The sequence below is a fragment of the Nuphar pumila genome, chromosome 6, assembly GCF_984573655.1.
Source record: "Nuphar pumila chromosome 6, dmNupPumi1.hap1.1, whole genome shotgun sequence".
NCBI lineage: Eukaryota > Viridiplantae > Streptophyta > Magnoliopsida > Nymphaeales > Nymphaeaceae > Nuphar > Nuphar pumila.
The window spans coordinates 131,996,286-132,021,118 of NC_143254.1; the positions used below are offsets into that span (position 1 = coordinate 131,996,286).

The following is a 24,833-nucleotide window of genomic DNA, read 5'->3' on the forward strand; positions in this document are numbered from 1 at the left end:
ATCTCCAAAACTATGTTTTCTAAATATTGCCTGTTCCGAAATCACCATATTAACGAAATCGGTATGATTCTTATAGTGTTATATATCATATATCTTGGGTTTTGCATATATTTCTGATATACCCAAAGGTTTCTATTGTTAATTTTTTTCTAATTTCCTATGCATGCATACTGCTTTTTCAAGAGTAGGGATATTTTCAGAGTTTCTTGGATACTGAGGGAGCCCCCCGTCATTTTGGTAAATTTGATTTGCAACTTAATAAAAAATATATAGATGGATTTGTGGGGTCCACTTTACCTTAAGCTAGCGAGATGGGCTCAGGTGATATTGAAAATGACTTCGCCATTGATGCTGATTTTCAATATCCACCGCCCATCTGATCCAAAACCTAAGGTTCAAACCCTACTATGGGGGTCTTCCACAAATGGCTATCAAGCAACAGAGACAATGATAACGATACCAACAACAGCAATACCTAAGAATGTACAAGATTCATGTTGAATACATAATTATATATATCCTTTCTTCATGGTATCCACAAAATAATGTTCTGAAAACCCAAAATTTCAAAATGCATCCTACTAAACTTACACCAAAAATTTATTAGCACTCTTATTTGATATCTCTACAATTTCCACTCATCCGACAAAAAAGCAGACAAAACATCCAAAAGAGCTAATATTCCTTTATGCCCGTGAGGGCGAACCAACCACGAGAGGCATCTGCAGAAACTGCAGGTTCCTAAAACATGTCTCATCTCACAAGTTTCTACGCTTCATCTCTACAAATTTGCTAAAAAGTTCTAAAGAATTTTGATTCAACTGAGGATGAAATTCTGAACTCATGGTTATACAAATGATTTTAACTAAATATTATTGCGACACAGTTGCAGAAAATTTTAAGCACGAAAAATGTGCCTACTTCTGACAAAGCTCATTACGTAAACACAATGCTGTCACGGTGGTTATCACCCACTCACGCTATAACCAAGCATGGAAAACCAGGACTGTCAACTGAAATTTTCAAACTTTCTGCATGCTCTGTAAAGATGAATGGTTGGAATGCTGTTCATGGCACAAGGGCCTACCAATGTGAAAATAAGGAAAGCTAGAGTTTAAACTCAGTGAATCTACATCATCCATTCTTTCATATATCGCTGATTGAAACCATCCTCACTAAGGGATGTGAGAATTTCTTGGACAGTTCACCCACAAAAAAAGAAAAGAAAAAAAGATTGAAGCCAAAAATTATTTGTTACGCTTCCATCTCCGTCTTCACTCAGTAGCATCCAATCGCTCTGTTGGTGGCTTTACCTCTTTCAGTCTCTCCAAAGCTGAGATCCGCTCATCAAGTGATTCATATAAGGTTTTCACCTGCACCAAGGACATGAAGAACAAGAAAACCATGTAGAAGTATTTTAATTTTATTTCAGAAACGCCAAGGAATAGCAACCCAAACCTTTGGGTGGTATTTGATACATAACCAGACAATTCATAGGTACATCATATGACATCTTAGAATAACTGAATATTTTTAGGTCTACCTGAGCTACATGTAAACCTGTTTATTTGGTGGTTTTATTGCTATCAAACCAAGACAACTTTACCAGAAAACCAACAATATCTAAATTCTAGACAATCAAATAGCGCGTTGGGAATATCTGAAGCAAGAATTCAATGTACTCTAAATGGCAAGCACGCATAGGTGTAGTTGGTATCAGCAGGGTGTCAAAAATGAAAGCAACTAATGCAAATTTTACTCCAAGCTCTGCTTAACTACATATAGCAGTTGAAGATTCATATTACTTTTCAAACCATAGAAGGTTACCTGATTCTGGCAATAGACTAAGACATAAGCCCAATCAATAACTACAATGATCTTTCTCTGGTTTGATCATAAATATTGCATGAAAAGAACCATTCTCTATCTTGACAGTCACCACATTATGGTGCATACAATGCAGATGCTGACCATGGATGTGAGATTCCGGTCCTTGAAATGAATTATTACTGATTTTGTTTAACAAAGTAATTGTTTTCATGAGTTGACTCATGCAATATAATGAACCACTTATTGAATTTCTTGGTGATCTAATGGATCCTTTATGTTTAAACGATAATGCAACAATCCATATAGGAACCACAATCTGTGATCACTCCTTAGAAAGTGGAGTTCCTAACATTCACCTGAAAAAATGGACAATCATGCTCATAGAGTAGTTAAGTGTTCACGTTTGGACTACCAATCCATTGTCATGGAATAGAACAAGAAACAATACGAACCAGCTATTCTACATCCTAGGCAAGTGGATAACGGAATAAGCAAAGATGGCATTGCTCCACGATGCTGAAAATCAGACTAGTTGATCAGATTATTGACCCTTGTGGGTGGTATGAAATAATTCAATCCCTCCCCCTACTCCCAAGTTGATGCAACCAGAACATGTCTAGAGGGCTTTTGTTTTAGATGCTGAGTGGGGGGACAATTTGGCTAGATTTGACAACTTGAGCAGAAAAAGGTGACAGGAGATGAGAGAATGTAGTGCTTTTAGGATGCCTCCATTAAGCACATATTATGCCATCTAAATGCACCCCTTAATATTTACCTAATCCTAGGTTGGAGGTTCTAAGTGTGCACCAGCCAGTGGCCTCTTACTAATGTTAACAGCCATGTGAAAAGGGTGGAGGCAGACAGACATCACCATGGATTTCAAGAAGATGGTTAGCCAGATACTGCCTCTTCATCCAACCTGCAACTCACTGTAACTCTTGCCCAACAAGTCCATGTTGCTAAATTGACAAAAATGCCAATTGAAATCAGTTTGCTTAGGCACTGGCTAACACCAAAAGATAGACCCCATTATCCACGTGCAGTTTAGTCTGAATGAGACATATCCATAGCCTTCCAGTGAGGCATTGATACTGTTTATGAGGCCTTCCACATGCCCCAAACTCTATGTCACATGGGTGCGGGTGCGGGTGCGGGTGCGGCAATATATATATATATATATATATATATATATATATATATATATATATATATAAGGGAACTCCGCCTGTGTATAACTGTCGGTCCCAAGCCAGGATAAAGGCGGAGGGTTGCGGTAGGCCTGTGACAGACAGCATAAAAACTTAGTCATACCCTATGAATATGAGCCAATATGAGAATTTCGTTGGGGCGTTCCCTACTGAGCGACGCGCTGTACTCTATAGGCCCGGAGGCAGTGATAAATGGGCAAGGGTTGCTAGATCATCGCCCGGAAGCGACGCGTCACACCGGTGCCAAGGTGTGGTGTCAAATAGGCAAGGGTTCCCTCACTTTGTTGGACGGGTGGGGGTAAAGAAGTTAGTCCAAGACCATAAAATTAGGTTAGCCACTTGGAACATAGGATCTTTAACTGGTAAGTTGGTAGAGTTAGTAGATGTTATGTGTAGGAGAAAGATTAATATTTTATGTCTACAAGAGACCAAATGGGTAGGTGAGACAGCAAAAAGTGATAGAACCTTGGGGATATAAGATTTGGTATACAAGAATAAATAGGAATAAGAATGGAGTAGGGATTGTTATGAGTTGTGAGTTTATAGATAATGTAGTTGAGGTTCGTAGGAAGGGTGATAGGATTTTACTTATTAAATTAGTATTAGGTTCGGATATTATTAATATTATTAGTGTTTATGCACCTCAAGTAGGTTTAGATGATTCCATTAAGCGTCAATTTTGGGAAGATTTAGATGGAGTAGTACAAGGGATATCTTATGGAGAAAGGCTTTTCATCGGCGGTGACCTTAATGGGCATGTAGGCATTAGTAGGGATGGATTTGAGAGTATCCATGGAGGCTATGGTATAGGAGAAAGAAACAAAAGTGGATAAAGGATTTTAGATTTTGGTTTGTCCTATGATATGATCTTAGCAAACACTTGGTTTAGGAAGAGGGAGTCTCACCTAGTAACATTTAAAAGTGGGGTTAATACGAGTTAGATAGATTTTTTCCAACTTAGAAAAAGAGATAGGGGTTGTTGCATCGATTGTAAGGTTATACCGGGAGAAAGTGTAGCTACACAACATAGAGTCTTAATTTTAGATCTTAGAATTAGACAATGCCGCAAAAGGGATAGACATAGGATAGATCCTAGAATTAAGTGGTGGGCACTGAAAGGAGCTAAACAAGGAATGTTTGTAGAGCAGGTAGTTAAGGAAGCTGATTGATGTCTCGAGGAGGATTCAGAATCAATGTGGAATAAGATAGCGGGTGGCATGAGAAAGGTGGCTAAGGAGGTATTGGGTGAGTCTAAAGGCGGTACATCGTGGTGGAACGAGGATGTCAAATTAGCTATTAAGGTTAAAAGAGAGTGTTATAGAAATCTAAGTAAGAGTCGTGATAATGAGAATTTGGAGAAGTATATGATAGCAAAGAAGGAAGCTAAAAAAGCAGTTTGGAACGCGAGGGATAAGGTATATAAGGAGGTTTATGACAAGTTGGATACCAAAGAGGGCGAGAAGGGTATTTATAGGCTTGCAAAGATGAGAGATAGGAAATCAAGGGATCTGGGTATGGTTAGATGTATCAAAGATGAAACGCAAAAGGTTTTAGTCAAAGATGAGGAGATTAAGGAGAGATGGAAAGATTATTTTGATAAACTATTTAATGAAAGTCATGCTCAAGATCTTGGAGACTTCTCCATTCCTTTCCTTTTCATGAGATGAATCGTGACTTTATGCGCAAGATTCAAAATAAAGAAATTGCAGAGGCTTTGAAGAAAATGAAATCAAGAAGGGCAGTTGGCCCAGATGGTATATACCTATCGAGGCTTTGTAGAGAAAGGTTTAGAATGGTTGACAAATCTTTTTAACAAGATCTGGCGGACAAATAAGATGCCTAATGAGTGGAGGAAGAGTACTTTGGTGCCTCTATATAAGAATAAGGGTGATATACAAGATTGCACAAACTATCGTGGTATAAAACTCATGAGTCATACTATTTAACTTTGGGAGAGGGTGATTCAGTCTAGGTTGAGGAAGGTTGTCATGATATCGGAGAATCAATTTGGTTTTATGCCTGGAAGATCAACTATGGAAGCTATACATCTTCTTAGACAACTTATTGAGAGAAATAGAGAGAGGAACAAAGATTTGCATGTGGTTTTTATTGATTTGGAGAAGGCATACGATAGACTACCTAGGGACGTTCTATGGTGGACAATGATGAAGAAAGATATTTCTCTCAAGTACATTAGTATAATTAAGGATATGTATGAAGGAGTAGTAACCAATGTCCGCACTTGTGGAGGGGTCACAACCAATTTTCCTATAACGGTTGGGTTACATCAAGGATCTGCTTTAAGCCCTTTCCTATTTGCTATAGTGATGGATGAGCTTACGAGATCAATTCAAGAAAATATGCCATGGTGTATGTTGTTTGCTGATGATATTGTTTTGATTGATGAGTCTAGAGCTGGGGTTAATGCTAAGTTAGAATTATGGAGACAGACATTGGAAGCAAGAGGTTTTAAGTTGAGTAAGAGTAAGACAGAATATATGGAATGTCGGTTTAGTAAGCAACAAAGTAGTGATGGGAGTGTAGTGAAGCTTGGTGAGCAAGAAATACCAGTGGATGATTGTTTCAAATATTTGGGATCTATCATTCAAAAGTATAGAGAAATTGATGGAAATGTAAATCATAGGTTAAAGGTTGGGTGGATGAAATGGAAAAGTGCAACCGGAGTGTTGTGCGATCATAGAATGCCATTGCGGTTGAAGGGGAAGTTTTATAGGACGACTATTAGGCCCGCTTTACTATATGGTACGGAATGTTGGGCTGCCAAGAGACATCATATTCAAAAAATGATTGTAGCTGAGATGTGTATGTTGAGATGGATGTGTGGAAATACAATAAAAGATAAGATTCAGAACGAGGAGATACGTAAGAAGGTAGGCGTTGCACCCATTGAAAATAAGATGAGAGAGAATCATTTACGGTGGTTTGGACATACTCGGCGAAGGCCTAATGATGCTCCAGTTAGAAGGATGAAGAAATGGGAAAATATATTAGTTAAAAGAGGTCGGGGTAGGCCTAGGAAGACATGGATGGAGGTGATAGGAAATGATATGAATGCTTTGAACCTCACCAAGGACATGGCATTGGATAGAAATGATTGGAGGAAAAGGATTCATGTGGAAGACCCAGAATGATTTTCTTTTTTGGTTCATATCGCCGACCCCAATTATTTTGGGATGAAGGCGTAGTTGTTGTATATATATAGAAGGGGGGTCCGCGGGTCCCGCTGCGCGGTCAGCAGGCCACTCCTGGAGGGGGGGGTAGCCCCCCCCCCCCCCCAAGATTTTTTTTTTAAAATTCCGCAGCCCATTTCATAGGGAAATTTAAAAAAAAAATCCAAAAAATAGACCAAAATGACCCTGGATGCATTGACCGCACCCAGGGTCATGTTGACCGCACCGGGTGCGGCATCCGCACCCGCGTCGACGCGGGTGCAACACCTATCTGGCCAAATCCCTGTGACATAGCCCAAACTTAAACACTTCCATAGTGTCCTCACATTACAGATAATTTTAAGCTAATGACCAAATGTGAAGAAGCGACTTGAAGAACATCCAGACAACTAGAGCTCTTTCTAGGCTCACATTGGCTAATTGTGGTGACACACCATGTCATTGCACCACAAAAACCTTCCATTCTTCATGCTTCACCAAGCACCATATTGAAAAGGAGTCGTCATATTTATGCAGGACCCGATCCGTTTTGTATATTAGATCGGATCCAGATCCAATCAACGTGTAATGTAAATTAACGTGTTATTAAGGGGTACTTCTGTACCCTAGTAATTGTATATTTACATATTAATAGAATGAGAGGCGCAGCCACAACTGACTGACTCTCTCTCTCTCTCTCTCTCGTGACAGGCCTATACAGAGATCGAGTACTCCCTTCTTTCATGGTATCAGAGCAGCGTGACGACTGGGAGTGAAGAACTGCCTCGGTTTCACGGTGAAAGATCTCGATCTTCATTTCACGGTGACAGACGATCTCGGCTTTACAGTGACAGACCACTTAGACCTCGACCTCGGTTTCACGGTGACAAACGACCTCTTGTTGGCTTCACGGTGACAGATTACTGTGGTTTTTCTTTTTGAATCACGATCACAAATCCTTTGCTGTTTCGTGGGTTCTGAAAATATCTCTGCTGGTTCAACACATTATCCTCTGTTGATTCAATACATTATTCTCTACTGTTGCGTGGGATCTGAAACTATTTTCTGTTGATTCAATACATCATTCTCTGTTTTTTTTCTGATTTTCTGTTAGCCGAGCCCTCTATTCTGTTAGCCGAGGCCTGCTTCATACCTAAGTGTCAGTTCAGTTTTTTTTTTAATGGATTTTACCAACGTTTAAAAACTCGCCGAGTCAACTCGTTGACTCGGCTCGGCCCTCCAGCGGGTCAACCTGGTAAGGCATACTCGGGTGGCCAAGACTCGGGCATGACTCGACCTGACTCGGCCGAGTCACGAGTCACGTAGAACTCGGGCGAGGTCTGTCGTTTTCGGATTTACAAAACTCGTTGGAGGACTCGCGCGACTCGGGACGAATCATGGGTAAAAAATAATCGGACAACTCGGACGGTTCTTTGTTAATGGCATTTTCGCAATATTATTTCTTTTACCCTTTAAATTGTTAACGAAAAGTCGAAAACCCTTTAGGTTTTCACTGTTCACTGTGTTTAACCCTCGACTGAAGAGAGGAAAAGCCGAGAAGGTGCGGTTGCAGCTCCAGCCATCCAGCGAGAAAAGGGACGCCGGAAAGGAGTTTCCGGCGTGAACAGTGACGCCGACGTGAACAGTGACGCCGGCGTGAACAATATTTATTTTTTTTCGTTTTGTATTTGCATCGCGAACATTAACTCCGGCGTGAACAGTGACGCCAAGTCGCCGATGAAGGCACATCGACGGTGAATATAAGGCATTGTCGCAGCTCCGACGTGTCTTCTCCAGCAAAAATAGTGCATCGGCGACATTTTTCGACGCCACCAGGTATGTTTTTTCAAATTTTCCCCTTTTGTGTTTCTTTCTGCCGCTGCGATAATTTTCGGCAAGATTTTTCGGCGAGTTTTGTAAAGGATTCAAGGTGGTCCTTCGGCTGCTGCGACCTCTCCTGTGAGGCGTACGCCTCACAGGTACTAAGGCGCACGCTATCGATACTGTCTCAAAGCATGCTAATTTATCATGCCTTTTGCTTTTGATTCGATGAAATTTATCTTTCATCCTTCCAAGAGATCCAAACTAAAGGTGCTCATTTTTACAACACGTTCTTGCAGCCTTGCTTTCTCCACACCAAATCATGTGACTTCAAATCCTTCCATCAAATTCCAAACTTTCATTTGGCTCTCTATGCTTGGGGGAATTGTGTCCAAGGACAATCTGAATCACTATATGATAAACATATTGTATATCCATGCATGTACACATACAACCCTGCACACTGAAATTCTGATGACTTCAGGAGCTGAATTGTTATCCCTGCACACTGAAATACACATTGAAAACTAGGCACAGACACACAAATATTGCAAGTCAAATTCCTCAGCCTTTAATAAATATATGACAAGTTCACTGGATTTTTGCATTGAGAACTTCCACATGGTTACATAAATTGTACATCACCAGGGGTATTTATATAATTTTACAAAAAGGACAAGAAAAAGCTCCTCTCAAACAGTATCAATTTGATGGTCATGACTTTAACCAAAAATGCATTTGTAAAATCTCAGCAACCAGTATTTTCAGGGAAACAAAATGCAAAAGGAAAGGTGTAATTTGATTACGTGGATACATGTGTACATGTATTATGTATGAACGCTGATCAAGTTCATTTCTTTCGCTATTTTAACCAAACAGATTTGACAAAAGAAATTAGCATGGATCCATTATTTATTTTTTTTGGCAACGAAGCATGCACTAATGGTTTTTTTTGTTGTTGATAACTTGATCGTGCTAGTGTTAATAGTAAAAAAAAATGATAACTTGCTTATGTTGATGAGCATATACAGTGTTCAGTTTGTGTGCATTATGTAGTGTACCATGTATAGTTTTAGTTTTATACTTGTATGACACTATGTTTTTAACTTTCCTTGGTGGGTTTGTGCATAATCTACTAACCGTACGTATGTTTTTAACTTTTCAAATTTAAAAGTTTTAGATTTATCAAATCATCAAAGAAATGTCAGAAGAAGGATCTTCAAGGACTCCAATAGCATTCACTAAAGGAAAGGACCCTGTGTGGGATTTTGGTTTACCACTTGATAAGAAAAAGAAGAGGGTACAATGTACTTGGTGTACAAAACAAATGAGTGGTGACATTAATAGACTTAAGTATCATCTTGCTGGTATTAAAGGAGAGGTGGAACCATGTGACAAAGTCGAAGAATCTGTAAGAAAAAAATTTTGTAAGAATTTGGAGTCATTTAAGGAACACAAATTATATAAGAGAAATATTGTAAATGAGATTGGTTCCTTTCTTGAAGTAAATGATAATGATATGGACTTGTCAGATGAAAGTGATGAGTCTTCTAAGAAAAGATATATAAAGGGAAAAAAATTGATGAATGATGCCCCAAAGCATAATCTTGATGCTTTTGTTCAAGTGAAGGCAGGGTCTCCATCAATGAAACAACTTGGAATAAAAGCATCTTTGGATAAAAAAGCTAGAGATAGGTTATGTTCAGCTATTGCGAGATTTTTTTATCATTCAGCCATTCCTTTCAACGCAGCCAATTCTCCTTACTTTACAAAGATGATTGAAGTTTGTTCCTCAGTAGGAATGGGATTGAAGCTGCCTTCTTCATCTGAGATTTCTGGAAGATTGTTACAAGAAGAAATTAAAAAAATTGATGATTATTTCAAATAATACAAGGAGTCTTGGGCTAAAATGGGTTGTTCTATTATGGCTGATGGTTGGAAAGATGCAACACAAAGGACATTGATAAATTTTTTGGTTCATTGTCCAAGGGGCATTTACTTCTTAAAATCAGTTGATGCAACAAGTATCGTGAAGAATCGAGAAAATTTATTAAAATTATTTGATGAAGTGGTGGAAACAGTAGGTGCAGAGAATGTTGTTCAGGTATATTATTTTGTTCTTTTGTAATTTTCTATTAAACATTGATATTTATAATTTGTCTAGTATGTTAATAATGTTTTGAAATTAAAAAATGACAGATAATCACAGATAATGCAGCCAACTATCAAGCAGCTGGAAAGATGTTGGAGGATAGGAGGAAAACCATATTTTGGACTCCTTGTGGAGCTCATTGCATAGATCTCATGCTTTGAAGATTTTTCTAAGATAAAAAGCATAGCTGGATGTGTGGAAAAAGGATCACAAAGTTCATCTACAATCATACTTTTGTTTTGAACCTAACGAGGACTCAATTTTCTAATAATAAAGAAATTCACTAATTTTATCATGCTTCAATCTTTGCTAGAACATCGAAGTGGTCTTAGAAAAATGATGGCATCAGATGAATGGAACAATTCAAAATATTCATCATTTGCTGAGAGAAAAGAGATGAAGGATATTATATTGAATAGTAATTTTTGGAGAGTCGTAGAATCAATTGTTAAAACTATAGAACCTCTGGTCAAAGTTTTGAGAATGGTCGATGGAGAAGAAAATCCTACAATAGGTTATCTTTATGAAGCTATGGATAGAGCCAAAGAGGCTATAAAAGAAATTCATGACAATGACGAGAAAAAGTATAAACCTTATTGGAAAATAATTGACAATCGTTGGGAAAATCAACTTCATCACCCTCTTTATGAGCAACATACTATCTCAATCCCAAATACCACTATAGTCCACAATTTTCTAAGGTATGTATTTGTTTATATCTTTTTATTAATTGTTTTAAATTTTGAATATAAACTTTCTTTTATCAATTACCAATTTAATGTATTTGACTATTTGCACTATTTCATGTAATTCACAAAGCATCCTGAAGTAAGACGTGGTTTAATTCAATGTATTGAGAAGTTGGAACCAAATATTTCAGCTAGAGTAAGAGCATGCAAGCAACTTGAGTTATTTGAAGACGCAAGTGCAGATTTTGGTACTTCTATAGCTGTTATGACTAGAGATGAGCATAAGCCAGGTGATTTATCTTTAACATTATTGTTGTGTTGTGCAAAAGAATATTTCTTTAATCAACTTTTCATTTTTGTGTGTTTTGGCTTTATGCAACAATGTGGTGGAAAATGCATGGAATATGTGCCCCCGATCTTCAAAAAATTGCTATTCGTATACTTAGTCAAACATGTTCTTCATCTGGATGTGAACGAAATTGGAGTACCTTTGATCAAATTCACACTAAGAGAAGAAATAGATTAACTCAAAAGAAACTTAATGACTTAGTGTTTGTCCATTATAATTTACGTCTGAGAGAAAAGGAATTAAAGAGAACATGTCTTGACCCAATTTCTTTGGGCAATATATATTTGCAAACACCAATGGATGAATGGGTCATGCAAGGAGTTTTAGATGGAGATGAGGTAAAACCGTAAAAGTTTGTTTGATATTTTAACTTGATTAAAATTTTTTTAATTTAGTTTTTTGTCTTTCTCCATTGCATGTTAATTCAAATGTGTCATATTTTATTAAATGAAGGATTTCTTAAGAGACTTGGAGATGGGAGTTGAAAACATTGAAGAAGCTAATCTTATTGATGACGAAGGTGGTGATGGAGTTGAAGATGAAGATGCAAGGGAAAATGCAACCACTAGTACTCCAATTCAGCCATTAATTTTTACTTCCAACTCAAGAATTGATTCAAATGAAGTTTCAAATAATAGCACTTCGCCTCTATTTGAGATTTGAGTCATTGACTCTTGACTTGAGAATTGAGATATCATATTTTATAAAAGTGGATGAATTTTGGATGTTTGAAATTTGATTTTGTCATTGTGTTATGATCATTAACTTTATATTTATGAACTTTACAACTTAACTTTACTTTAGAGCTTGTTTCTATTGAAATATTGAATTATTGTTTTGCTTGGTTGTTCGATTTCTTGCTATTAGATGAGTAATTATAAGTTAGATATAGTTTTACTTGATGTTATTTTACTTATTAATCAATTACACTAGTAATTAAGTCATTCTACAAACTTTTATATGTTTAAATGATAATTTATATATTGTTTTTCTTTTAAAATCAAAAGTTAACAAAACTCGGTCTGAGTCACCGAGTTGACCCGCCGAGTCACGAGTCAATAAAGAACGAGTCGAGTTCCGAGTCACAGGTTTTAAAACCTTGGATTTTACTCATGAGCAGTCATGCCTATCCTCCAGCTTTCTCGGTCAACTAGTCTCTGAAAAACTGAATAACTCAAATTTTTTAACCTGGAAAAGACAGATCATCCCTTTCATAAAGAGTCAGGACCTCTCCGATCATCTGGATGGATCGGTTCCTCCGCCTCCAGAATACATTTCACAAGAAAAAGCGGACGATAAAGGAGAACAGTCTATTGTTCTTCACAGGAATCCAGAATATGTTGCTTGGATGAAGAGGGATCAATCGCTAGTGGCATACATTACTTCAACACTCTCACAGGAAGTTCTTGTTGCCCTTCCTGATGATTGTTCGGCCAAGGAACTGTGGGATAAGTTAGTTCAATCATATTCACAAATTTATGAGGCAAGAATTATGTTTCTTAAGCGAGAGTTTCAAATGATGAGGAAAGATTCCATGTCTATTATGAAATACCTAAACACAATGAAAGGCATCACAGATCAGCTGGCTGTTGTTGGATGTCTTGTCAGTGAAAAAGATAAGGTGCAACAAACCTTGAGCGGATTGGGGCCAGAATATCATGTCATGACGACAACTCTACTGTGTTTACCAGAACTCCCAAAGTTTGAAGATCTTCGTGCGAAATTATTGCAATATGAAATGACTCTGAAAGGATCTTCTGAAGATTCTCATGGACATTCAGGAACCCAAGATGTACTAGCTACGGGAATGAGTTATGGTCGAGGACGAGGAAGTTCTTTTCGAGGAAAGGGCGGCCAAGGGAGAAATACCTATGGAGGTCGTGGTATACTTCCAACACCCAATGTGCAAGGACAGAGACCCATCCCTACCTGTTTTCTATGCAAAAAGAAAGGGCACATTAAAGCAAATTATTGGTTTAATCCTCAAAACAAAGGGAAAGCTCCACAAGCAGAGGCTAGGAAGGATGGAGAAGTTAAGGACTTGCTGCTAGCAGCCTTGGCAGGATTGAACATGAAGCAAAATGACAAAGGCATTTGGTATGTCGACTCTGGAGCAGCTACTCATGTCACAGGTGATGCAGGTAAACTCTTGACTCTTACACCTTATGTTGGTAAAAATAGCATAGTCACAGGAGATGGATCTCATCACTCAATCTCACATATTGGAAATGCCATTATACCCATGTCAAAGTCCTCTCTTAAACTTCCAAGTGTCATTCATGCACCTAACATTCAAAAGAACATTGTTTCTGTCTCAAAACTCGTTGATGATGCTAATGCTTCAGTTGAATTTACACCTTCTTCTGTTTATGTCAAGGATCTTCGCACGAGGAAGACATTCGCTGAAGGAAAATGATGGGGCAACACGTATATCTTCCAAGAAGATCCTCCTTCCTCCATTCATTCCAACTATTCATCCTTGAAGCCTCACCAACATCAATTTTTTGATCCTGATTTTATATTTACTATTTCTGAGTATAATAAGCCAAGACTTTGGCATAGTCGTCTTGGCCATTGTGGTCGCCATTTTATTGAAAAATTTGTCTTGAATAATCTCATTCCTAAGTCCAGTCTGAGTTTAGAGGTCGTTGATACAAAGTGTTCTAGTTGTCATTTATGTAAGAGTCATATTTTATCATTCGCTTCCATTAATAAAAGAGCTTCAAGGCCATTTGAGGTCATTTGTTCAGATGTCTGGGTCCTGCCCCAATTACTTCTCTTTCTGGCAGTAAATAGTATCTTATTTTCATTGATAGTTACTCGTGTTATACTTGGATATTTTTTATGAAGCACAAATCAGAAGTCTTTGGATTGTTCCAGAGATTTCATTCTTTTGTTCACAATCATTTCTCTGCCAACATTCTCAATTTCCAGTGTGATGGAGGAGGTGAATTCTCCTCGAGTGACTTTGTTAGTTTCCTTCAACATAATGAGATAAAGAGAAGAGTGTCTTGCCCGCATACACCTCAACAAAATGGGATTGCTGAGAGGAAGCATCGACATATTGTTGAGACTGCAATGAGCATGATGCATGGGAGCAATCTCCCTGTATCATTATGGACTGAGGCTTTTCACTTCACAGTTCATGTGATAAATCGGTTGCCCATGAATATCTTAGAGAATAAGTCACCATATTTTTCTCTATTTGGCACACAACCTGATTATCATGAATTACGTGTGTTTGAGTATGTTTGTTATGTTCACATTGACAACTCACAAAGGCACAAGTTCCAAGAAAAAGCCTTAAAATACAGGTTTATAGAATATGCAGAAGACTACAAAGGGTACAGGTGCTATAATCCCTTGAGCAAGCGTGTCAAAATATCAAGGAATGTAGTTTTCGATGAAATGAACTTTGATGATCAGACTGCTAATTCAACCCTTCACATTGATAACTCAAGCCCCAACGTTGAGGTATATTACCCATGGTTAAATTCAGGAGTCTTTTCCAATGGTAGAGTAGACTGTTCGGCAAATTGCTGTCAGAAGGAAACACATGAGGAATCATCCAATGAAACTCAAACGGAAGAGACTCTTACACATGACTTGGAGCCAACAAGATATAAGGGTATTGTGTACACCCGGCGAGAGAAAGAGCCCCCATTCATTTCTTCTACAAGTACGGACCCATCTGATCCCGCTTCATAGATGATGGATATCAGAAGATCCTCACGGATTCGACATCCGCTTGACAGATGGGTAAGCTATAAAAAAATTTCATTGGATTTTCAGTTGTTTTTTACAGCCATAAGTAAAGAGGATGAGCCCCTCATGTTCTATCAAGTTGCGGGCTCTAGAAGATGGGTAGAAGCAATGAATGAAGAAATGGAGGCATTACATGAATGTGGGACATGGGAGATTGTACCTAGACTACTAAACAGAAATGTTGTTGGGTCAAAATGGGTGTACAAGATAAAGTATAAGCCAGATGGGAGCATCGAAAGGTACAAGGCTAGACTTGTAGCCAAGGGATTCACACAAGAGGAAGGACTAGACTTCGATGAAACTTTCAGTCCTGTAGTTAAAATGGGGACCATTCGCATTGCGTTGAGTCTAGCCATTAGACATGGATGGACATTGAGTCAGCTGGATGTTAAAACTGCATTTCTGCACGGGGATTTAAAGGAGGAGGTATACATGGAACAACCCACTGGATATGCAGAACAAGACGCCAAAAAATATGTATGCAAGTTAAAGAGAGCACTCTATGGTTTGAAACAAGCTTCTCGTTCCTGGTTCAACAGTTTTTCGCTAGAGATACAAAGGCATGGCTTCTCTCGGTCCCTTCTAGATCACTCATTATTTATTCACAATGAACACAGTGTCACTACCCTTCTACTAATATATGTAGATGACATCATCATCACAGGGAACTGTAAAAGTCACATTGAGCGGGTGAAGAAGTTATTAAATCAGAGATTTAAGATGAAAGATTTGGGAGAGCTGCGATATTTTCTTGGGGTAGAAGTTGATAAATGAAATGATACACTCGCCCTTACTCAACACAAATACACATTGAACATTCTCAGCAGAGCGGGCATGACAGATTGTAAGTCGTTGACAACTCCAAGTGTCATCCATCAGAAACTAAGTTCAAAGGAAGGGGATATATATGAAGATCCCACCAAGTATCGCAGCTTAGTTGGCATGTTGCAATACCTGACTTTTACTAGACCTGATATAGTATACTCGGTTAACCAGGTATCCCAGTTTATGCATGAACCTCGTATGTCACACATGGAGGCGGTCAAACGTATACTTCGTTACCTGAAGGGTACAGTTGGTGATGGACTGGTATACAAGAAAAGAGAATTAGATCCAGGCGGGGGCCATGAGGTCGTTATTTATGCTGATGCTGATTGGGCGGGTGATCCAGATGAACGGCGATCAGTATCCGGTTATTGCAGCTTTATTAGACCAAACTTAGTATCCTGGAGCAGTAGAAAACAAAAGGCGGTTGCTAGGTCAAGCACTGAGGCTGAATACAGATCGATGGCTGCTGCCACGGCTGAGGCTACGTGGATAAGACATCTCCTGACAGAAATGGGAGAACCGATTGTTCGGTCACTACTATTGTGTGACAACCAAAGTGCCATCAACATGTCCTTCAAACCCATCCACCACAGTTGAGCAAAGCATATTGAAATAGATCAGCATTTTATTCGGAAAAAGGTTGAAGATAAAGAGATTAAACCCATGTATGTGCCGATTGAAGAACAAGTTGCTGACATTCTTACTAAAGGGTTGACAAAGGACAGGTTTTGGTTTCTGAAAGGCAAGTTGTTCATGGTTCAGGAGCATGCACAACTTGAGGGAGACTGAAAAGGAGTTGTCATATTTATGCAGGACCCGACCCGTTTTGTATATTGGATCGGATCCAGATCCAATCAACGTGTAATGTAAATTAACGTGTTATTAAGGGGTACTTTTGTACCCTAGTAATTGTATATTTACATATTAATAGAATGAGAGGCGCAGCCACAACTGACTCTCTCTCTCTCTCTCTCTCTCTCTCTCTCTCTCTCTCTCTCTCTCTCTCTCTCTCTCTCTCTCTCTCGTGACAGGCCTATACAGAGATCGAGTACTCCCTTCTTTCACATATCACTTTCCTTGTAAAAGGATTTAACATATTACTCTATATAATGCCAAGTTCCGGATCAACGCTTGAAGTACTAAAGTTTTCCTTCTAGGCCTCGTATTTGCCAATAGTGGTGACATACAGTGCTACTGCACCAGTCAAATTACTTCTAGTATTATCCCCTCATTAAGCTTTCTTAAATTTGCCTTAATATTCTTAGCCACAGAGTCAAACCAATGCAACCACTAGCAAGAACAGTACCTATGCAAGACACTAAAATCACAAATTAATCCCTGGATAAACCACTAATGTATGTTTCAACAGATGGTCACAAGTACCATGAGTCATGGGATGCAAGTCATTGGCATGATATGTTGCCATAGGCTCATTCAGCTATCTATCTATATATATCTATATATTATATATATATATATATATAGAGAGAGAGAGAGAGATGTGTGTGTGTGTGTGTGTGTGTGATTGTCTGCCTGCGTCATCAGTTCTGTACATCCATAGATATGGCATTAGATATCCATGACCCAGCGTGCGGGATGCCAGTAGAAGGTCACAACCCAACTAGAAAATCCAATGACCACGGTCTCAGTCCTATAATGACGGATCATCAGTCAACTTGTTTTTATGACTAACAGGATGATCAAGCTACACCAACAGACTGCAGCATGGGGACAAGTAGCAGAACAGAGTACATGTACATGTAATACAATTTGTGTATTATGTGTACCCAATATTTGCTCAAGACTACATTTTTTATTATTCAATAACTTCCAGTTTTTGTGTGGATAACTCTAAAGCGTATATAAATAAGATAGAGGATTAAAAATAAGTAGGGAGATATGGCACCTTCATGCAAAAGATATGAGCATGTAAGACATGATACAATGATGCTTTGCTGATACCACCATGTATATTTCCCCCACATCAAGAATGCTATTCTACTGTAGGTGATAAAGCCCCACCTTAAGAATTCCAAATGCCATAGCATCATCAATTTACACATCCACAAGTGCAAGTCTCATTCTATTACAAGGATGGATTACATCATCATTAACCTACATGTCTCCAGGTTAAAACTCATCAGTACAATTGAAAATGTCTCATCATCAACTTGCATATCCACAAGCACAATTCTCATCTATTCAAGTGGCTTACTTGAATATACAAGTCCTACATGAAAAAGTGCAAACAAAATATATTTTCTTGCTCATGGCAGGTTAATGAAATAAGTGGCAATCATATACAAATGGGACTTACAGCTATGACTATACAGGCTGACTATATGGCATCCAAACCATGTAAGGATTTCACTCATGAGTGCAAGGTGATGTCGTTGCACTTGTACAAGTGAAACTTGCACTTGAATGTGCACAGGTTGGTGATGACTAGCATCTACAAATGAACATGAAAAACGCATATGGGCAGATGATGACACAGTAAATGACACATCTAAATGGAACTTGCACCAATGGGTACACAAGTTGATGATCTAACATCTGAACAAGTGCACTTGTGCAGATAGGACTTGCATATGAATGTGTGTAGGTTGATGATGATGTGGCACCTACAAATGCATATGGGACTTGCATATAAGACTTACACCTGCAAATGTACAGTTGATGATGACATTGTGTCTATACTTGCGCAGATGAGATTTGCACTTGCAGCTGTGCATCTTAATAATAACATGGCATCTGTAAGTGAAGATAAGGTTTTGGTAACAACCATGAGATAACATTCATTCAATGAGAGGAACCTACCAGTGTATGGTGATGTGGCATCATGATCTAGAGAGTCCCACATGAATATATTTTCTGACTTGCAAACATATCAAAAACTTTTTCTTAGTATGTTGTATAACATAAGATTCTAAGAACCAAAGAATAGTAGCCTCTTCATGTGTGTATTGGTGGTAGAAGGTTGACAAGCATCACTATAACTGACTTCCCCAAGGCTTATGAACCAGAGTTACCAGTCGAGGAAGCGATACGGGAAGCGGGAAGAGAGGCACTTTCAAAATTTTAGGAAGCGGGAAGCGTGGGATGACTTAGAAGAAAATTACGAACCGTCTCGGAAGCGACTTAGGAAGCGAACCGGAAGCGAGGGGGAAGCGAAAAAAAATAAAATTACAAAAAAAGGAAAAATTTGGGGAAGCGTGCTTCCCAAAAAAAAGTGTGCTTCCCTGCACGTTTCGAAAGCGCGACGTTTCGCGCTTCCGAAACGCACTTCAGGGAAGTGCGCTTCCCCATGCACCTAGGCGCTTCCGGTAACTCTGTTATGAACATGGAAAGTTAGTCAGCCATCCATACTTTGTGAAAATTTGATTTACCTCAGAAACTTGTTAATCCAACACTAATTCAAGAATATAGAATTCAAATAATTGCTTCAAGTAAGGATTGTAAGCAAGCTGAACTATAAGTGCTTAGCTTGAACTTCACTCTTTACTAGCTCAATCAAATGAGGAACTTAAGTTTGAGCAACAACACAGGTCCACAACCAAGCCTAAGTTGGATTGATCAGCCTTCTTTCTTTCATGAGTTTACATACGAAAGGACCTTATCTAGGGTAGAGGATTAGACATTGAAATGATAACAAGCATCCTCGGCCTTTTCCCACCTATACAGTGACAAGATGAGAATTAGGGTATGTTTGGGTGCCTCAACTTGCACGGGATTTGGAATCAGAATTTTCAAATCTTTCTGATTCCAAATCCCAGGGCAACCAGTGAGATTTCGTGATTTCGAATTAGAATGATTCGAACATAAGATTTCAGGAATTTTAGAAACATTTTCTCAGGTTCCCCTGAGAAAGCGATTCTGTCGGAATGAACCTAACATGCCAAAAAGTGATAGAAAAGTAGGGAAAGGACAATTGTTGTGCCACATATGGGAAAGTCTGAGAGGTTAAAATGGTAGGAAAAAATGCCAAAAAGGCATGCTTGCCTTTTCAGAAAGCACATAACCACAATATAGCTATTAATAACAAAAAAAAATAAGGATAACATCTGCCCATTTTTTCACTATTGCTTTCGGCTGCTACTGCCAATACTATAAGTATTGGCATTATTTTTGTTGTTGTTGCTATTCAAACCAAGCCCTTGCTTGAACCTGCTCCAGCATGACCAACTTAAATGCAGTTGCCTGGATTAATGTTAAGGAAAGAATTCCTGCCTTTCCAAAAAGCATCAACAGTAAATATCTAAAAGTAATGAAAATAGTACTAATACTAATTTGAACTTAAAAGAGGCACGTTAAATAAAGCTCGACAATAGCCAAATGAGACGAACCCAAGCCTACTTGATGGAACTACAGTCTACCTTAAGCTCAAGCTTGGGCAATCAAAAGATTCGAGTTAAGATGCCTCTAATTATAGACAAAATAACATCAAAAGATATGTTTCTTTATCCAAAAAGCAAAAAATGCCTAAAGTGAAATTCAGAAACAAATGTCTGTAGATAAACATATCTATCAAGCACCAATAAAGTGAAATAAAATCAGATTTCTGAGTACCCAAGAGGTGTTTCCATATCATATCAACATATCTGCCACTGGTACAACTGTTTGGTCGGAATGTCAAAGTAACACAGCCTACAATCAACAAACCGGATTCATCATCTTATGATTCATTCTGTTCCTTACAATCTAATGCTAAACCTTAAGCTATGCATTCATTTCTCCTATTAATGCCTCTATTTAAATCTTTACCAGTCTCCACAGTCCAAGTTCCCCACCTGATATCACATCGCTCCTTGCTCCTCCCTATTGGTATCTTAGGTCAAATAGCAAGCAGATACAATCACATGTGCAGTTCTCCAGATTAATTTTCAATTATTTGAATGTTCTACCATGTTCCAAACCATGGTTCCCAGCTCAAGATGCACATCAAAGCACCATGGACAAATTCTTCCTTATTGAAAGTTCAAGCAGACTGATTGTGGAATGTGAAGGAAATAGACAAAGCATCTTACATATCCATGTTAACTTTCCATATGTCCTCAAGAAGGGAAAATGTACGTCCAAATCTTCACGTATTTTGAAAATATCACAATTCCATCCTAATATGTTCACAAAAGATACAATCCAAATAAGTCGTAACAATTTGATGGGTCTATATTTGCTACAGTCAATTGCAAAGGGTTTTAATCAAAGATGAGGAGATTAAGGAGAGATGGAAAGATTATTTTGATAAGCTATTTAATGGAAGTCATGCTCAGGATCTTGGAGACTTCTCCATTCCTTTTCATGAGATGAATCGTGACTTCATGAGCAAGATTCAAAAGAAATAAATTGCAGAGGCTTTGAAGAAAATGAAATCAAGAAGGACAGTTGGCCCAGATGGTATATCAATCGAGGCTTAGAAATGCTTGGGAGAGAAAGGTTTAGAATGGTTGACAAATCTTTTTAACACGATTTGGCGAACAAATAAGATGCTTAATGAGTAGAGGAAGAGTACTTTGGTGCCTCTATATAAGAATAAGGGTAATATACAAGATTGCACAAACTATCATGGTATAAAACTCATGAGTAATACTATGAAACTTTGGGAGAGGGTGATTGAGTCTAGGTTGAGGAAGGTTGTCATGATATCGGAGAATCAATTTGGTTTTATGCCTGGAAGATCAACTATGGAAGCTATACATCTTCTTAGACAACTTATTGAGAGAAATAGAGAGAGGAACAAAGATTTGCATGTGGTTTTTATTGATTTGGAGAAGGCATATGATAGACTACCTAGGGACGTTCTATGGTGGACAATGATGAAGAAAGATATTTCTCTCAAGTACATTAGTATAATTAAGGATATGTATGAAGGAGTAGTAACCAATGTCCGCACTTGTGGAGGGGTCACAACCAATTTTCCTATAACGGTTGGGTTACATCAAGGATCTGCTTTAAGCCCTTTCCTATTTGCTATAGTGATGGATGAGCTTACGAGATCAATTCAAGAAAATATGCCATGGTGTATGTTGTTTGCTGATGATATTGTTTTGATTGATGAGTCTAGAGCTGGGGTTAATGCTAAGTTAGAATTATGGAGACAGACATTGGAAGCAAGAGGTTTTAAGTTGAGTAAGAGTAAGACAGAATATATGGAATGTCGGTTTAGTAAGCAACAAAGTAGTGATGGGAGTGTAGTGAAGCTTGGTGAGCAAGAAATACCAGTGGATGATTGTTTCAAATATTTGGGATCTATCATTCAAAAGTATAGAGAAATTGATGGAAATGTAAATCATAGGTTAAAGGTTGGGTGGATGAAATGGAAAAGTGCAACCGGAGTGTTGTGCGATCGTAGAATGCCATTGTGGTTGAAGGGAAAGTTTTATAGGACGACTATTAGGCCCGCTTTACTATATGGTACGGAATGTTGGGCTGCCAAGAGACATCATATTCAAAAAATGAGTGTAGCTGAGATGCGTATGCTTAGATGGATGTGTAGAAATACAATAAAAGATAAGATTCGGAACGAGGAGATACGTAAGAAGGTAGGCGTTACACCCATTGAAAATAAGATAAGAGAGAATCATTTACGGTGGTTTGGACATATTCGGCGAAGGCATAATGATGCTCCAGTTAGAAGGATGGAGAAATGGGAAAATATATTAGTTAAAAGAGGTCGGGGTAGGCCTAGGAAGACATGGATGGAGGTGATAGGAAATGATATGAATGCTTTGAACCTCACCGAGGACATGGCATTGGATAGAAATGATTGGAGGAGAAGGATTCATGTGGAAGACCCAGAATGATTTTCTTTTTTGGTTCATATCGCCGACCCCAATTGTTTTGGGATGAAGGCGTAGTTGTTGTTGATTGTAAATACAATTGACCTAGCAAATGGGGGTGTTTTTTCTCGCATCTAACACCATAGATGTGATCTACACGTTTATTTTATTGGGAACCGACTTTTGGATCACCAAAAATCAGCATATATGAATGCATCGATTTTTTCCAACTCATTAAAACATGTTTTTTTGGCAGAAAAACATAATCCAGGAGTCAAATCTTACTAAATCAAGCATGCTGAACACACCTATGAGGTTAGATTGAGTAAAAAAAACTCGTACCATGAGATCCCAACTCGATTGTAGGTGCAATAGATTGTAGAAAATATAATCCCAATTTGATTGCATCGTGATATTATCACAAATAAACATTTTTCTATTTTTTCACATTTTCATAGCATGCCAAGACTTCCCCGAGATCTTCCCCAATAAAAAAAATTCTCTTTGTTGTTTACACCCAGGTTTATAACATTGGGACAAATCCATCTTACGGATATGTTTGGGTAATGAGGACTAGAAACATTTGATAATGAGCATGACTCCCTTGCTGGCTCTTGCCAACTTTCCAGCAAAATGATACAATTGGATCGTTGGAGGATTTTATAAAAAGAGGTGTGCGCTTACTCATCCGAAAAAAAATGGGATAAATTGGGAACTTCATTTTTCACCATAACGCAATTTCCCAACTTATCCCAAATTTCTGGAATGTTGATGCACATTCACACCACCCAAGAGTAGTTAATCGAAAAGTGTACCCAGTTAAGCAATCTATAGATGCCAATCACCGATTCAGGCGGCATCCACAATCCATTGACACCAACACCAAACTAAGAAAATACAGAGAAAAAGCAATTTATTGCCATCGGCATAGCTAAGAGTAAAGATACCAAGTAGTTCGAATGGGGAGAAAGAGGAGATACATGAATTGAAACAAGTGAGACAAAATCTTCAAGGAAGAATAATAGGAAGAAGAAAAAGAGAAGACGGGTATTGGGGAGGGATCGGACCTGTTGAGAAATGGAGTCATGGGCAACCTTGTAATCACGGTGGAGGACGTAGAATCCGACGGCGGAGGCGGTCGCTGCTCCGGCGAAGAAGGACGCCAATCGAACCCTCAGAACGTAACCCATGCTCTCTCTCTCTCTCTCTCTCTCTCTCTCTCTCTCACAGAAGGGGATCGCCGGGGTCACAGACTCCCAGTTACGGGTGTCAATGGATCGGGTATAATCTGAACCCGACCCGTACCGAAACTTATAGTGTCAGGGTTTGGTTAGAAAAAGGGGTCCGATTAATTATCGGGGTCGGACTTATGAGGTCCGATTATTAAATGGGTTGTGTATGATTTATAAAATTTTATACCAAACCCAGGTCCAACCTGAGTTTCAATTGAGATCCACAGTTTTTCTAAGGTGAAAACTTAAAATTTTATTATTTTATAGAGTATGGACCAGATCTGGTTTATGTAATTTTTATCGGATCCGGGTATGATTTTTCTTATAACAAATCAGTCGACCCAAATCCGGATCTGATACTTGCATCATTTAGTTGGATGCGGGTTTGGATCCATCCATTTTAGAAAGGATCCAACCCGTTGACACCCTCGAAGTACATGCCAAGCCGGGTCGGGTTCTAAGCTTGTGGGTCGTGTTTGGGGTTTATGCTTGTTTGGGACGGTCAAGAATTTGATAGACCAGTTATGGAACCATGGGAAGGCCTGGTTTGCACAATCTCACTTGTGATCATCATTTATAGATTACTGTTTATGGTTAAATTAGATCTTGGCCATTAGTTTGAATTTGGTCCAACGATTTGTCATTTATGTCTTTCTTTAATCACACTCCTGTGATTTTAGAGCAGCTCGGAGTCCTTAGCCCGGATATATGTTGTACGGATAAATCACCTGATTAGTCTCCTTTTGGTGATATAGTTTGTGCTAGTAACCTGATTAGTCTCCTTTTGGTGATATAGGGGTTTGCCTACCCTGAGCTTGCTAACCCAAAAAGGAAATGTTTTTCTTTAGGCTGGGCTAAGGGAAACCCAATCAGCAGGCCTAGGGTCCCCAGTTGGTAAAAGTAAAACCCTTAAGACACGTTTGGAAGGGAGAAAAAGTAATGCAAAATGCAAAAATCCCCTTCCAAAAAAGATAGACTTTTTCACTGAGTTTTTCTAAAAAATACACTTT

General features: G+C 38.5%; 1 protein-coding gene across 1 annotated transcript; it reads right to left on the reverse strand.

The window, feature by feature from the left end:
* Positions 1-847: 847 nt before the first annotated feature.
* On the reverse strand, positions 848-23,791 carry LOC149836280 (ABC transporter A family protein). The gene is made up of 2 exons (XM_090009107.1): positions 23,659-23,791; positions 848-1,373 (listed from the first exon to the last, which is right to left on the reverse strand). Exons 1-2 carry the CDS (start codon positions 23,779-23,781, stop codon positions 1,275-1,277), a joined length of 222 nt encoding a protein of 73 aa, XP_089865233.1. The 5' UTR covers positions 23,782-23,791; the 3' UTR covers positions 848-1,274.
* Positions 23,792-24,833: the final 1,042 nt, after the last annotated feature.

Excerpts from the sequence above, each read along its gene's own strand:
- LOC149836280 (XM_090009107.1), bottom strand. The coding sequence starts at position 23,781 with ATGGGTTACGTTCTGAGGGTTCGATTGGCGTCCTTCTTCGCCGGAGCA. Across the intron at positions 1,374-23,658 it reads ATGACTCCATTTCTCAACAG|GTGAAAACCTTATATGAATC; the intron begins GTCCGATCCCTC and ends TCCTTGGTGCAG.